Source organism: Miniopterus natalensis, chromosome 20 (genome assembly GCF_054644295.1).
Source record: "Miniopterus natalensis isolate mMinNat1 chromosome 20, mMinNat1.hap1, whole genome shotgun sequence".
In the NCBI taxonomy this organism is placed as follows: Eukaryota; Metazoa; Chordata; class Mammalia; order Chiroptera; family Miniopteridae; genus Miniopterus; species Miniopterus natalensis.
The window spans coordinates 2,676,107-2,693,030 of record NC_142100.1 but is presented as its reverse complement, the minus strand read 5'-3'; the positions used below and the strand labels follow the sequence as shown (position 1 = coordinate 2,693,030).

At 43.3% G+C, this 16,924-nt stretch overlaps 1 protein-coding gene across 1 annotated transcript in view; it reads right to left on the bottom strand.

Annotated features, from left to right (window-relative positions):
• The window catches only part of GLB1L2 (galactosidase beta 1 like 2), a 45,953-nt gene that overhangs the window by 15,974 nt on the left and 13,055 nt on the right, over window positions 1–16,924 (bottom strand). The window contains exons 3-6 of the mRNA XM_016215926.2: window positions 15,468–15,536; window positions 14,726–14,821; window positions 12,207–12,315; window positions 2,015–2,107 (exon numbers count right to left, since the gene is read on the bottom strand). Coding sequence (XP_016071412.2) covers window positions 2,015–2,107; window positions 12,207–12,315; window positions 14,726–14,821; window positions 15,468–15,536 — 367 coding nt within the window. The remainder of the gene's footprint in view (window positions 1–2,014; window positions 2,108–12,206; window positions 12,316–14,725; window positions 14,822–15,467; window positions 15,537–16,924) is intronic.

The following is a 16,924-nucleotide window of genomic DNA, read 5'->3' as shown; positions in this document are numbered from 1 at the left end:
GGGGATTTTCTGTGATTTCCCTGCAGATACTATGGCAACACTGCTATTTCAACCCAATTCTTTTGGAAACAGGGGAGGCAGAGGGATAAACCAGTGGATTAATGAAGCTCATGTCTCACCCCAGATGCTGGTAAGAAAGGAGCAGAGGCCCCTAATTCTCGGGACCACAGAAGCTGCAGGAGTTTAATCCATGAGGCAAGGTGAGGTTTTTATCAGAGTCTGACAACCCACCGCCTCACAGCTCCCCAACCAGCCACTCACTGATATTTAACAAACTCTGCTCAGGCTCCCACAGTAAACACACGGCATCACGGGCTTGGGAGCTGAGCACAAGGAAGGCGACTGTCTTTATAGCTGCACCCTTCACCCGTGACCGCTCCTGGGCATCGAGGGACTGACTGCCCACTAAGAGAGGACTGCTGCTTCCTGAGCACCAGCCATCTGCCCTGCACAGTCAGGACCTTGTGCCTGTCACCCCACTGTGTTCCCACAGCAGCCTTACAGAATGGCATTCTTGTCTCCACTGTGACATGACACAGTAAGGCTCAGAAAGGTAGGGTGACTTGCCCAAGGTCATCTATGCTGATGGTGTCCACATGTCCACACACCCTGGGAAAGGTGCCTGGCAGCTCAGGAGAGGATCCTCCCAACAGCTCCGGGGTGACAGAGGCTGGGCACTGGTGTTTCTCTCCCCACCTGTCTCACCTGCAGATAGCTTTCCCAGACACCAGGAAAGCAGGGCTGAGCAGGAGAGGTCCCTGAAGGGGCTGCACTCTCCTCTCTTCTCTCCTCTCTTCTCCCTCGCTGGAGCTCTCCGACTCTGCACCTCAGTAATTCAGTAAACACGGGCTAGAGAAAACCCCAGCACCCACAGACAGGCAGAGGGAGTGAGGGGAGCCAGGAGGAGCTCTCCCGTCCTGCGCCAGCTGAGATCTTCCCAGCCAATTCAAAGACAAAGAGGAGGCTAGAGGTGTGGTCTAATCAAGGCTGTGGCTAGACTTGGCCATCAGGACTGAATTCTCCCCATTCCAGCTTCGGAAATGTCACTCCTCCTGGAGACAGCCTGGCTCCCTAGGCCAGGAGCGGTCTGCACGTGAAGAAGGGAGGGGGGAAGAGTGGACAAGCTGAGGTGCTCAAACCTCAGTCTACCCATCTGCAGGGACTGAAGTGATTTCCAGATGGAAGATGACTCTGCCTGCGACAGCAGAAGAGATGCTTCCAGGACACCGGGAGCCAGAGCCAAAGCAGATTTAATTAGATGGATTCACAGAGGTCACTTAACATTTTCTCAACTCACACCAAGGCCACCCCTTCTAAGTACCCTAAAACCAATGCCAATGATCCTATCAGAGTCTTGTTTACTGACTACTGTATGCCTAAAACTACTCAGCCATGTGACTTCACATACATGCCCAATTCACAGGCAAACAATCGCATCAGTCCCACTCCATAGAGGAGAAAGTGGAGGTTTAGAAAAATGAAGGCACTTTTTTCAGGTCTCAGCTACTAAGTGGCGGAAACCAGATTAAACACCAGCCTGTTCTTTCCCGTGGTCCTCCAGCCCTGCCCTGCCCCGATCTGCCGTATGCTAAACTGATGGCTCGCCACCTCCCCCACACTTGAAATCAGATGTCCGAGTGCCGCCCCAGACATCTTAGGTTAGTATGGTGTACAGCCTGGCCAGATGAAGCCTCTGTGCCACTGGAACTGGGGACCACTGGGCTGAGGGCAGCCTCTCGGGGAAGACGGTGCTAATCATCACCCCAGTCAAGCCCAGCCCTTTATTCTCAGCCCTGAAACACCATGACGCCCTGCCATCCCCAATTAAACTCAGTCAATACAGGGTGACAGCCCTACTGAGATAAAAGTACGGAGAAAGAATGTACTAATTAATAACTGGTACAGAGAGGCACGGTGTTAATATGAGAAAAGTATTAGACCCAGCTGCGACGCCACAGCCTACGATACATTCTAGAGGAAGGAACGTGACGGAATGAAGCACGCCCACACTTACTTTCTTGACGTAAGGCATGTAGGCGGGGTCTTTGTTATAGGACCCATATTCATTCTCCACCTGCAGAGCGATGATGGGTCCTCCATGCTTGTACTGGGGAGAAAGAAGCAATCAGAAGCTGTTTGTAGTGGGAACTGTATTATCTAGTTTCACTACACTGATCACCAATTACCAGCAAAACGTCCCATTGAAAGCAGAAGTCTCAAAAGGTTTGGTGTGTAATTGAGAGTGATGTCAGTCAGACACAGAGGGCAGCTCCAGGCCCATGCTCCCCTATGAAAACGTCATATAAACAACTGCATCCTGATCAAAACAACTTTACAGGACCTCTGGAAGCCAATCAAATGTTTAAGCAGACAAATAAATGCCTAACAAGAAAAAGGCATTCAATATATGCATAACCCATGGGCACAGACTAGTGTGGTGAGGGCCTGAGGGCTAGTAGGGGGCAGTGGGTGAAAACAGGGGACATCTACAGTACTTTCAACAATAAAGATAAATTTTTTTAAAAAAAGAAAACGGCATTCAAAATGCTATGAAATTGTACACGTTTTGCTTGCCCTTGTCCGACTCCGCCGTGAGGCTGCAAAGCAGAGACAGACAAACATCCTAATTCCCAGTTCACCCCCTCAGGATAGAAAACACAAAATGGCATTTGTTTGCAATGTCCTGGCTGCCTGGGGGCTGTCCAGGGACTAGCTTCTGTCTCATCTGACCTGAAGCCCGAACAGGGTATGTTGTCACAGTTTGGACCTCAGATGTGGTCTTTCTTTAGCAACTGTTTCTAGAGATTTATTTTGTTCCTTTGAATGAGCCATGTTTCCCTGTTCCTTGTTGCACATTTGGAGGGAACACCTTCACTATTTAATGGGTTCCTAAGCCTTGAAAAAGGCAGGATGAAGGCTTAAAATCTCCTCAGATATTTTCTGGGCATCTGTCCTGTCTGGACTCTGTGTGTGTATGTGTGTGTGTGTGTGTGTGTGTGAGAGAGAGAGAGAGAGAAAGAGAAAGAGAGAGAGAGAGAGAGAGAGAGAGAGAGAGACCAGCTGCCTTTACATATCTTATTTTCCCAGAGTCTCACCCCAGCTTCTTCTTGTGGCCTTAAATGTTCTATCATCCTCTTTTGCCTGCACACCCTTGCTCCCAGGCTTCCATGAGTCTGCAGTCTCCCGGAAGTTTTCACACGTTTTAACCCACCACTGTCTTCAAAGAAACACACCCACTGGACTTCATAGACAAAAATTTTTAAACAACTGTCATAATTATGCTCAATGAGCTAGAGAAAATAATGGACACAGAAATCAGAAGGGTATACGAACAAAATGAGAATTTTAATAATGTAACAAACTATGAAAAAAGAACTACACAGAAATTCTGAAGCTGAAAAATATAATATCCAAGTAAAAAATTCACCATAGGAATTCAACAGCAGATTCTAGCAGGCAGAAAAACGAATGGGCAAACTTGAAGACGAGTCATTTTAAACAGAGTCTGAGAAGCAAAAAGAAAAAAATGAAGAAAAGTGAACAAAGCCTAAGGTACTTAGGCAACATCAGTAAGCAGACAGACATGCTCGTTAGCTTCTCCCCCAAAGGAGACGATACAAAAGGGTATGGAGATTATTTGAAGAAATAATAGCTGAAAATTTCTCAAACCTGAGGAGACAAAGATATACAAATCCAAGAAGCTTCAATATACTCCAAGTAGCATTAACCCAACAGCCCACAGTGGGACACATCACAATCAAACTGTCAAAGATAAAGACAAAGAGAGACTCTTGAAAGGAATGAAAGAAAAGCAACCTAACATGTACAAGGATCCCCAACAAAACTATCAGTGGATATCTCATCGGAAACCTTGCGGGACAGAGGCAGTGGAATGATATATTCAAAATTCTCAAGGGAAAAGAAACAACAATGAGAATTCTATATTCAACAAAACTATCCTTCAAAATGAGGAAGAAATTAAGACATTCTCAAACAAATAAAAGTGGAGGGATTTTATTACCACTAGACTTGCCTTAACAAGAAATGCTACATGAACTCTCTCAAATTGAAATGAAAGGGTGTTAGATAGTAACTTGAAGCCATATGAAAATATAAAATTCTCTGGTAAAGTTAAATATGTGAAAAAAATGTAAAAACCAGTATTATAATAATTTTAGTATATAACTCCAACTTTTATTTTTTACAGGATTTTAAAGACAAATGCATAAAAATAATTATGAATCTATTATAATGGGTACACAACATAAAAAGATGTAATTTGTAACATCAATAACAAAGGGACAGAGCTGTAAAGGAGTACAGTTTTTGTATGTGATTAAAGTTAAATTGTTTAAACACAGGACAGAATATCGTAACTTTTGGACAGTATATGTAATACCAGTGGGAACCACAATTAAGATATCAATTAGAATATGCCCGGCCGGGTGTGGCTCAGTGGTTAAGCGTCGACCTAGGATCCAGGCGATCAGGGTTCGATTCCCGGTCAGGGCACATGCCCGGGTTGTGGGCTCGATCAATGACTCTCTCTTCATTGATGTTTCTATCTCTCTCTTTCCCTCTCCTTTCCTCTCTGAAATCAATAAAGATATTTTTTTTTTTTAAAAAAAGATATCTATAGAATATACACAAAAGGAACTAAAAGGTTAATCAAAACTTATCAATATAAAAAATTAACTAAATACAAAAAACAAAAACAAAAAAACAACCATGGAGGAGATGAGGGAGAAAAAGCTATAAGACACACAGAAAACAAATAACAAGATGTCAAAAGTAAGTGCTTTCCTATCAGAAATTACTTTAAATGTAAATGGATTAACTTCCCTGACCAAAAGACATTGATTTGCAGAATGAATTAAAAAATCAGTATCCAACTGTACCCTGTCTACAAGACACTCACCTTAGGTCTAAGGACACACATAAATGGAAAGTTAAAGAATGGAAAAAAGATATTCTGTACAAAAAGTAACCAAAAGAGAGCACGGAGACTTAAAATCAGAAACTGTTAGAAGAGACAAGAATGGGTATTATATATTATAAATACATACATACATATTTATGTAGTTATATAACATATAAATGATAAAAAAGTCTATTTAGAAGATATCATAATTATAAACATGTATGCACCAAACACCAGAGCTCCAAAATATATGAAACAAATATTAATAGAATTGAACAGGAAAAAAGACAGCACTATAATAATAGTATGAGACTTCAACACCCCATTTTCAATAATAGAACAACAAGACAAAAGATTAATAACGAAATACAGGACTTGAACAACACCGGAGATCAACTGGACCTAAAATATATATATAGAACACTCCACCCAACAATCACACAAAATACATTTTTCTCAAGTACACATGGAATATTCTCCAAGATAGATCATACCTTAGGACACAAAACAAATTTTAATAAATTTTAAAATATTGAAATCATAAAAAGTATCTTTTCCAATTACAATAGAATGAAACTAGATCCCAACAGCAGAAAGAAAACTAGAAGATTCACAAATATGTGGAAATTAAACAACACACTCTTAAACACCAGTGGCTCAAAGGGAAATTAGAAATTACCTCGAAGAAAATGAAAACACAAATAACAAACATGGGATGCACAGAAAGCAGTGCCTAGAAGGAAATTTAAACTGTGAACACATTAAAAAAGAATAGTCTCATGTCAACAACCTAACGTTTCACCCTAAGGAACTAGAAAAAGAGAAACAAACTAAACTCAAAGGTAGCAAAAAGTATAAAAAAATAATAATAAAGATGAGAGTAGAGATTAAAATAGAGAACAGAAAAACAATAGAGAAAAATCAATAAAACCAAGAGCTGGTTCTTTGAAAAGATCAACAAAATTGACAAACCTTTAGTTAGATTAACTAAGAAAAGATTCAAATAACTAAAAATCAGAAACAAAATAGATATTGCTACCAATTTTATAAGGATAAAAAGGATTGTAAAAGAAGAATATGAACAATGATAGGCCAACACATTGGATAACCCAGATGAAATACACAAATTCTAGAAATACAAAAAATGCCAAAACTGAATCATGAATAAAAAACCTTAACAGATCTATCATGATTGAAGAGATTTACAGCAATCCTTCTCAAGCTCTTCCAAAAAAATTTTAAAAATAGGGAACATCCCAAATTCATTTGATGAGGGCAGTATTACCAAAATCAGAAAAAAAATAAACTACAAGAAAAGAAATAAACTACAGACAAATATTCCTGAATATTGATACAAAACTCTTCAACAAAATACTAGCAAACCAGCCCAGCCAGCATGGCTCAGTGGTTGAGCATCAACCAATGACCCGAGAGATCACAGTTTGATTCCTGGTCAGGGCACATGCCCGGGTTGCAGGCTCAATCCCCAGTTGGGGGTGTGTAGGAGGCAGCCGATCAATGACTCTCTCATCATTGATGTTTCTATCTCTCTCTCTCCCTCTCCCTTCCTCTCTCTGAAATCAATAAAGATATTAAAAAATATATATACTAGCAAACCAAATTCAACAGCATATTAAAAAGATTATACACCATGAACAAGTAGAATTTATTCCTGAATGCAAGGATGGTTGAATAAAAATCAATGTAACACACTGTATTAACAAAATGAAGGGGGGAAAAAACACACGATCACCTCAATGCAGAAAAAGCATTTGACCAAATTCCACATACTTTCATAATAAAAAACACGCAACAAATTAAAAATACACAAAAACTATCTCAACATAATAAAGGCTATATATGAAAAGCCCACAGTCAAACTCATATTTAATGGTAAAAGATTGAAAGCTTTTCCTCTAAAGCTAAGAACAAGACAAGGATTCCTGCTTTCACCACTTCTATTTAACATAGTATTGAAAGTCTGACCCAGAACAGTTAGGCAATAAATAAATAAATGCACCCAAATTGGAAAGGAGGAAGTAAAATTATCTCTCTTTGAAGACATGATCATATATGTAGAAAACCATAAAGAGTCCACAAGAATAAAACTATTAGCAAAACAAATTCAGCAAACTTGCAGTATACAAAATCCACACATGAAATATGAAATTCTGTTTCTTTTATATATATATATATCTTTACTGATTTCAAAGAGAGGAAAGCAGAGGGAGAGAGAGAAATAGAAACATCAATGATGAGAGAGTCATTGATCGAGCCCACAACCCAGGCATGTGCCCTGACCGGGAATCGAACCCTGATCGCCTGGATCCTAGGTCAACGCTCAACTGCTAAGCAGGGCGAAATTCTGTTTCTATACACTACCATTGAATAATTCTATTTACAACGGCATCAAAAAGATTAAAACACTTAGGGATAAATTTAATCAAGGAGGCAAAATACTTGTACACTGAAAACAAAACATTGCTGAAATTGAAGACGACACCAGTAAATGGAAAGACACCCTGTGTTCATAAATTGGAAGACTTAATATTGTTAGGATGTCAATACAATCCAAAGTGACCTACAGATTCAATGCAGTCGTTATCAAAATCCCAATGATGTTTTTGCAGAAATATAAAAATCTATCCTAAAATCCATGTGGACTCTCAAGGGACTCTAAATAGCTGAAACAATGTAGAAAAAAATGAAATATAGTTAGAGTCTTACACTTCCTAATCTCAAAACTTACTACAAAGCTATGGTAATCAAAAGGGTGTGAGTACTGGCATAAAGACAGATATATAAACCAGTGGAATAGAACAGAGGCCAAAAATAAACTCTCCCATGTATGGTCAAATGATTTTCGACAAGGGTGAAAAGATCACTCAACTTTTCAACAAATGGTTGTGAGGAAAACTGGATATCCACATACAAAAAAATCAAGTTGAACCCTTACCTTATACCATATACAAAAATTAACTCAAAATAGATCATAACCTAAACGTAAGAGCTAACACTATAAAACTCTTAGAAGAAAACACAGGAGAGAAGCTTTGTGACACTGGATTTGGCAATGATTTCTTGGACATGGAACAAAGGCAAGAAAAGGAAAATAGATATGTTAGACTTAATAAAAATGTAGAACTTCTGTGCATTAAAGGACACAACAAGAGTAAAAAGGCAACCTCCATAATGGGGGAAAATATTTGCACATCACCTAGCTGATAAAAGACTGATATCCATCACATACAAAGAATTCCTATAATTCGCCGGCCGGGAGTAGCTCAGTGGTTGAGCATGGACCTAGGATCCAGGAGATCCCGGTTCAATTCCCCGTCAGGGCACAGGCCCGGGTTGCAAGCTCCATCCCCAGTGGGGGGCATGCAGCAGGCAGCCAATCAATGATGACTTTCATCATTGATGTTTCTATCTCTCTCTCTCTCCCTCTCCCTTCCTCTCTCTGAAATCAATAAAGATATATTAAAAACAACAACAAGAACAACAACACACGGATTTCTATAATTCAACAAAAAACTCAATTAAAAAATGGGCAAAGAACCCAGCCAGCAAGGCTCAGTCACGGTTCGATTCCCAGTCAGGGAAAGGGCATGCAGGAGGCAACTGATCAATGACTCTCTCTCTCATCACTGATGTTTCTGTCTCTCTCCCTCTCCCTTCCTCTGTCTGAAATAAATAAAAGCATATTTAAAAAAATAAAATAAAATAAAAATTAAAAATGGGCAAAGAGCCCTGACCAGGTAGTTCACTGGCCAATATGCAAACGTTGGGGGTTCGATCACAAGTCAGTGTGCATAAAAGAATCAACCAACAGCCCAGAAATAAATCCATGCCTTTACAGTCTATTAATATTTGACAAAAGAGGCAAAAACATATAATGGGGTAAAGATAGTCTATTCAATAAATGGTGTTGGGAAAATTGGGCAGATAGATGGAAAAAATAAACTAAACCACATTCTTACCCACACAGAAGAGTAACCTCAAAATGGACTAAAGACTTAAATATTAGACTCAAAAACCATAAAAATCCTAGAAGAAAACATAGACAGTAAAATCTCAGGCATTTCTCATGGCAATATTTTTTCTAATATATCTCCTCAGGCAAGGGAAACAAAAGAAAAACAATGAAAAAATGGGACTACATCAAACTAAAAAAGTTTTTGCACAGCAAAGGAAACCATCAATAAAATGGAAAGACAACCCACTGAATGGGAGAATGTATTTGCTGATACATCTGATAAGGGCTTAATATCCAAAATTTATAAAGAACTTATAAAACTCAACACCAAAAAAACAAAACAATCCCAATAATAAAATGGGCAAAGGACCTTCTGCAAAGAGGACATACAGATGGCCAAGAAACTTATGAAAAATGCTCAATATCGCTAGTCATCAGAGAGATGCAAATTAAAACCACAATGAGAAAACACCTCACTGATACAGTGGCAATCATCAATAAATCAACACACAAGTGCTGCGAGGGTGTGGAAGAAAGGGAACCCTTGTGCACTGCTGGGGGGAATGCAGACTGGTGCAGCCGCTGAGGAAAGCAGTGTGGAGGTTCCTCAAAAAAAATTAAAAATGGAACTGCCTTATGACCCAGTGATTCCACTTCTGAGAATTCATCTGAAGGAATCTGAAACACTGACTGGAAAGAATATATGCCCCTCTATGTTCATTGCGGCATTATTACAATAGCCAAGATGTGGAAGCAGCCCAGTGCCCATCAGTAGGTGATGAATAAAACAGCTGTGGGACATCTACACCGTGGAATACTACTTCGCCATAAAAAGAAGAAAATTTTACCCTTTGCAACAGCATGGATGGACCTGGAGAGCATTAGGCTAAGTGAAATAAGCCAGCCAGAGAAAGACAAGTACCACGTGATGTCACTCATGTGGAATCTAATGAACAAACTGAACTAACAAGCAAAACAGAGACAGACTCCTAGACAGAGAGCAGGCAGGCAGGGCCGGGGGGGGGGGGGGGGGCGATTGAGCAAAAAGAAAAAAAGGGAAAGAACTCAGGACATGGGCAACAGCGTGGTGACTGTGGGGGGATGGAGGGGGTGTAGGGGGATAGATGGTGATGGGAAAAAATAAAAGCAAAGAAAGAAAAGAATCAACCAATGAATGCATAAATAAGTGAAACAAATCTCTCTCTCCCAAATCAATTTAAAAAAAGAAATATCTTAATAAATGGGCGAAGAATCTGAATAGACATTTCTCTAAAGAAGATATACAAATGGCCAGTAAGAAGATGAAAAAATTCTCCACGTCACTAATCATTACAGAATTAAAATCAAAACCACAATGAGGCCCCACCTTATGTCCATTAGGATGGCTTTTATCAAATAACCAGAAAACCAGTGAGAAATCGGATTCCCATGGGAATATAAAATGGTGCAGCTGTGGAAAACACATGGCAGTTCCTTAAAAACTTTAACACAGACTGACTATATAATCTGGAAATACTACTCCTGAACATATATCCAACAGAAGTGAGAACAGGAACTTGAACAGAGGTCTGCACACCAACGTTCATAGAGCATCGTCCACAACAGGCAAAAGCAACCTAAATGCCCACTCAAGAGTGGCTGATATATATGTCAATGGAAAATTATTCAGCCTTTTTAAAAAAAGAAAAGGAATTCTGACATATGCTACAACACAGATAAACCTTGAAGACACTAAGTAAAAGAAGTGCTAAGTAAAAGAAGCCAGTCACGAAAGGACAGCTACTGAATAATTCTACTTATACGAGGTCCCTAGAGTAGTCCAATTCATAGAGACAGAAAGTAAAATGATGGTTGCCAGGGCCCAAGGAGAGGGGACAGAGGGTGTCAGTGTTTAATAGGGACAGACTTTCAACTTGGGAAGATAAAGTTCTGTAAATAAATGGTGGTGATGTTTGCACAGTAATGTGAATGTACTTAATGCCACTGAACTGTACACTTAAAAATGGTTAAAAATAGTAAATTTTATATTTTACCACAGTAAAATTATTATACTCAGAAAAAAATTAGATTGTGTATACCAGCTCCACATTTAAGAACGCTTCTGTCCATACTCTTGGCATGGCCTTCCCTACTGCCCCCACCTCCACCACCCAATGTGCTGAATCAGCTCAGCAATTCCAACCTCCTTGCAAAAACCTAGGCTAATAATTTCCTAGCTTCTTTCATTCTTAGGATTGCCAGATTTAGTAAATAAAAATACAATACACGCAGTTATACTTGAATTTACAATTATTTATATAAACAATAAATGGTTTTTTTTATCTTCACCTGAAGATATGTTTTTATTGATTCTAGAGAGAGAGGGAGAGAAACATCGATGTAAGCAAGAAACATCGATTGGTTGCCTCCCATAAGAGCCCCAACAGAGGAGATCAAACCCACAACCTAGGTGCGTGCCCTGGCCAGGAATCAACCGGAACCTTTTGGTATACAGGACAGGGCTCCAACCAACTGGGCCACCCGGCCAGGGCTGAATATTTTTAAATGTATTTCCCAGGCAACATTTGGAACGTATTCATACTAAAAAGAATTATTCGTTTATCTAAAATTCAAACTTAACTGGGTTCCTGTGTTTTCTTCACCTACCCTCCAAATGATCAAACAGTTCCTCTGATCTACGTGGTGTTTCCTCCACACCACTGACTCGAGAGCTGCTTTTACTGACGCACTGATTCGTAGCTGTATTAGTCAGTATCACTCCTCCTGTTTTGCATAAGCAATTGGGTTAATCATTTCTATTCCTGCTTTCTTATTGCTTCGATTATTACATGTAATGTTAAGATACTTTCTCCCCCAAATCATTTTAACACGTTTTGAATAATAAACGTGTGCTATGCAGCACCTTTTTGGTAGCAGGATATACCTTTTATAATTACAAAGTGTCCTACTGTCTCACAGGCAAGGGCCCATCCATATGTGCTCCTCTCGACAGAACTGAGCCACTGTGCTGCTGGGACCCTGACGGGTTTTTCAGTTGCCAGGACATCTAGTGCGGCAGCTCTGGCACTGGGAGCAACGCGAGCCCTCACACCTGTCCCTGGCTCAGCACCTGCCGCCCCAGGCACTGAAACAGGCGGGCCTAAAGGACAAGCACTGCAGGCCCCTCCAACTGTAGGTCTCAGGCTGTGGGAAGACATGTGCTCCTGTGTTGAAAGGAACCGTGAGCCCCTCTGTCTGAGAGCTAACCTGCGCTATTCACTGCCTGTAGGAAGGCAGGTGAAGATCAAAGCCGAGTCTGCTTGCTTTTACCTGGAGGGGCACCACCCTGGACATCAGGTGGTCAAAATAAAGGTCCACTGCTTCGGTGAAGCCCTTGTAAGTTGTTCTCAGCTTCATGCCAGAGTCTTGGAGCAGCCAGCTTGAATAAAAAAGGGGGTGGTGGGAATTAGTTCCACTGTTTGTGGGTGGCTCTGGGGAGGGTGATGGTGGAGAGAAAAGGAAGTCGCTTGAGTGTGCTCAGGATGAGGCTGGAGACACTCCCACTCCACTCCCTCCATCAGCTAGGGAGGCAGATTGTTACAAGGGATTCAGGAGCACAGGTGGCCCAGCCCCAGCCCTGCACTCAGCCCTGCACCTCTGACGGGGGGACACCAGCCTGGAGGCAATTTATGTCCAGCTTCATGGCTACAAGTCTGGCTGCCAGTCAGTGAGAAAAGCTTTTCACTGGACTCGAGGCCCAGTCTTCAAGCATTTACACCACAATCTCTCTATAAAGGGTGAAGCCAAAGGTGTTAGGCTGGGACTGAAGAACAAAGGCAGCCTCCAGTGTCACCCAGAAAGCAAGCCAGAAACAGGCTGTGCAGGCTAATCCCCCTCCCTGCTCTGGTCCAGCTGCAGCTCATGCCGATCTGGCCCATCTGCTGATCTGGCTCATCTGCATCATCTGCTTCAGCTATTCAGGGTTCAGCTCAGGGGAGGAGCAAGATTAACTCTTCCCACAACCTGTCTGTGTGGCCCCCATTCCCTAGGTGAACATGGGGCATGAGTTCCAGAGCTCATTTGAAATTCTGAGAAAACACTCATATTTCCTTACTAAAGGCACTTAGAAAGGTTGTGATTTAAAAGTCCTGAACAGGTCAGAAACTATCAATGTTAGATCAAAATGCATGAGGGGAGAGCAGTCTCCTCTGCACTGACACCTCCGCTTTCCACCTCGCGTGGAGCAGGACCAGCTTCTCACCCCCGTGGGCGCTGCCCATTTCCCAGCGTTTCCCACTCGGCCTGCCTGGCTCGGCCATGTGCTCATCCTCTATGCAACCGACCAGGCCTGAATGCACAGGAGCTGCACAAGGAGGTCTGGTGCTGGAGCTGCTGCTGCTTCTGAGCTGAGTAAGACGTCACCCTGTCCTCCTCCTGTGCCTGCTCTGAGCCAGAGACTTCTCGCTGACACAGATTTCTCAACCCAGGTGTGTGGGGACACTCTGGCTGTGTGCACAGCCTTGCTGAGGCCACTCTTGAAGCTGAGTGGCACAGCGGCAGAGAGGTGATCCTGGGTAGTGAAGGAGATGGAGACAGAGCTTGCCTGTGCCCCTGGGGCAGAGCTGGATAGTGCTGGAAACCAGAGAAAAACAAAACATAACTAGAGGGAGGCTGGTGGTTGCCCTGTGGGGAGAAGCTGGTCCCGCTGGAGTCAGCCAGGCAAACAGGACCAGCCTCCCTCCCCCTTGGGGTGGCACAGGTGAGGGAGGAGCAGACCTAACCACCTGGAACAAAGTAAGGATGGGGAAGGTTACCCCTATTCTCACTGATGAGGATGAGTGAATGTGGTAGCAGGTGATTCTTGTCCAGATTTCTACTCCAGCCACACAGCACTCTAGGGCTTCAATGGACACTACACATCCCAAGATAACTCACTAGGCCCTGAAACTCAAAGATAAGAGACAAAACAAAAGCAATAATTTGTTTCTTTTATACTTTATGAAAATACTTGGACTTTAGCCCAGCTGGTGTGAACCAGGAATTCACGGTTCCGATTCCCAGTCAGGGCACATGCCTGGATTGTGGGCTCCATCCCCAGTAAGGGGCGCGCAGAAGGCAGCCAATCAATGACTCTCTCGTCATTGATGTTTCTATCTCTCCCTCTCCCTTCCTCTCTCTGAAATCAATACAAAAAAAATATTTTTTTAAAAAATGCTTTAAAAAAATACTTGGACTTTAATAAATAAATGCTGGTAACATCCCTAAGAAATAGGCAGGCAGGTTTGATTATCCGGACCGTTGTGGTTTTTTTAAAATATATCTTTATTGATTTCAGAGAGAGGAAAGGAGAGGGAGAGAGAGATAGAAACATCAGTGATGAGAGAGTCACTGATCGGCTGCTTCCTGCACGCCCCCAACTGGGGACCGCAACCCAGACATGTGCCCTGACCAAGAATAAAACCCTGATGACCTGGATCCTAGGTCGATGCTCAACCGCTGAGCCACGCCCAGTGGGCAATTTTCCTGGTTTTCTAGACTGGAAAGTGATATCCAGAGCAGACAGACAGCCAGACTGAGGGCCCAACTCACAGCCTGGTGACGTGCAAGGCCTGGGGACAGCTGCCCTCTGTTGTACTCACCACAGAAGAACCACATGGAATTAGACAAGGACAATGATGACATCATTTAAAATGACCCCCTTTGGGTGCTACTTATTCTGAAAAGGAACTTCCGTACAAAATGGACAAATACACTTTAAAAGCAAAACTAAACCTGTTTGTGATTCACATTTTACACAAGCGCACAGGACAACTCAAGCTGTGGCCAGAGGCCCAAATAAGCCCGCTCACCTGGGCAAGCCGCCGAGGTCGATCTCACTGCAGATGTAGGGGCCAGGACGCAGGATCACCCACAGCCCAATCTCTGCAGCCAGCCGGACAAAGGCCCTGGGAAGATCAATGTCAGCAACTCTGAGGACATTGAGCACATGGTAGGACCAGCCCGCACACACCACAGGCGGCAGAACTGCCCGGATGCTCTGCTCCCTGCCCTCCTCTCAACCACAGACAGGGCTGAGTGAAGGGAAGGCCAAGCATGACCCCCAGCAGAGCAGGTAGTCCTACACCTCTGGTCATAGGCCTGAGGCCCTGGCAGCGGGGTTCTCACCGGCTCCTAGACCAAGACCCTCTGCACAGCCCACAAGGTCATGAGGCGAAAGGTGTGAGACAGGGGACGGGTCCTCACAATGGCCCTGACCCCAACAGCCTTGCTGCCTCAAGGGGCAGCCCCTATCCCAGCACAGGTGGCGAGACCCCACTGCAGAGCAGGGCTGACCCAGGAGGAGGCACCTCTGGGCTGCAGTGAGCAGGGCTGGGCTCTGAGGGGGCCTGATCACGCAGAGTAACAAGTTCACAGCTGGAGAGCATCTGGTCCCGGTGCAGCCTGTCAATGTCCTGAGAACAGGCTCTGGGCCTCAGGCTCCCCCTGGCTCTCCAAGCAGAACTGAGATACACTATGGTCCCCGATCACCCCACCAGCCCCCTTCGTGGACCCCAGCCCCAGGCAGGTCACAGATGCAGCAGCAGCACGTACTCCAGGTCCAGGTTCTCGGAGAAGTCAAACGTGCCTCTCTGTGGCTCGTGGAGGTTCCACGGAACGTAGCTGGAACAGGAAAGATGACAGGCATGACCTTTTCATCCATTCCACTTCCTCTCCAGATTCGCTTATTTATCCCTAAAACCCCTATGATGGTTGAAAGATACATTTTCTGGGCGCATTGTCTTAGTGATGTCAGAACTGAAACCAAGAACTCAGTGAAGAGAGGTAGGGGCCTTAGAGAACCCAGGGCCAGGCCCAGGGGATGCAGAGCTCACCTCCTTAGGGGAGGGAGGCCAACAAGATGTGAGACGTGGCTGATGCTGAGACATGACCACAGGGTAGCTCAGGCTGTGCTCCCCTTCCCACCCCCCTTCCCTCTCTCTTCATTGAAGAAAAAGAAGTAACTTTACAGGAAAGATGGTTCAACGTAGAGGAAGAGAGAGAGCACCTCGGTTACCAGTCCTAGTCTTTACTAGAGTATCAGCTCCAAGCCCTCTAACAGGAGGGAGCTTCTAACCAAAGAGAAGGGGAGGAAGTGAAGTTAGTCCTTTAAGGGCCCAACCCGAGCGCAGAGCGTGGAGTTACACCTGGTGGCAGCAGTTAACAGCTGCTCCTCTCCCGGACTCCCACCCGCCCATGGCTCCCGCAGGGCCCTCAGCGAGTGCACAGTGGAGCGGAAGGGGGGCTGGCTTGTTCCACTTCAGACCCAGGAGTTCTGTGTTTCAGCAAGTAGACTACTCTGCTTTTATAAGGCAAAATGGTTGTCCTGCAACATTCCTACAAGCTTCAAGAGTGTTACAGCATGTGACTGTACCCCCAGGATCAGAACCCACATCTGCAAATAAATGGATCCTTTGAAGGATTCTAGAAAACCATACGCATTTATTTCAACTACCCTGTCATAGCTCAGAGTATTCCTATAACTCTTTAGAAACTGTCTTCAAAGCCAGTTCATAAACTACCCAAGAAAATCCATGTTCTTGCTTTGTAATCACATTTTTGCCTGAAAATAGAATACAGTCTGATAACCCACTTTATTTTCTAGACTTGAATCCAAATATCTGTTGGCAATTTTGAAAAATAAATCCATGAAAAGATCAAAATTTGTTCACCACTGAGCCTATTTTTTAACTAATTCACACATTCAGCATTTCATTGAGTGCCAACCCGTCCCAGTCACTGTGCGAGGAGCCAGAATGAAAACACAGCATTCTGAAGATACTTCTAAAAAGGAGTGCTGAAGATGCTAACGTCAGCTTCCCAAGGTAGCTATTTTGAGGAAGATTACACTCATCTGCTGTATAAGTTGGGGGTGGAGTGCTTGTTTTGAAAAATGACTAATTCAATCATCTCCAACACCTATCCTCTCCTCCTCTGCACACCATTGCTCTCTCTCGCCCCCAGACCTTACTTACCCCCATCCCTCATCCCCACTGATGGGGAGTGCTGCA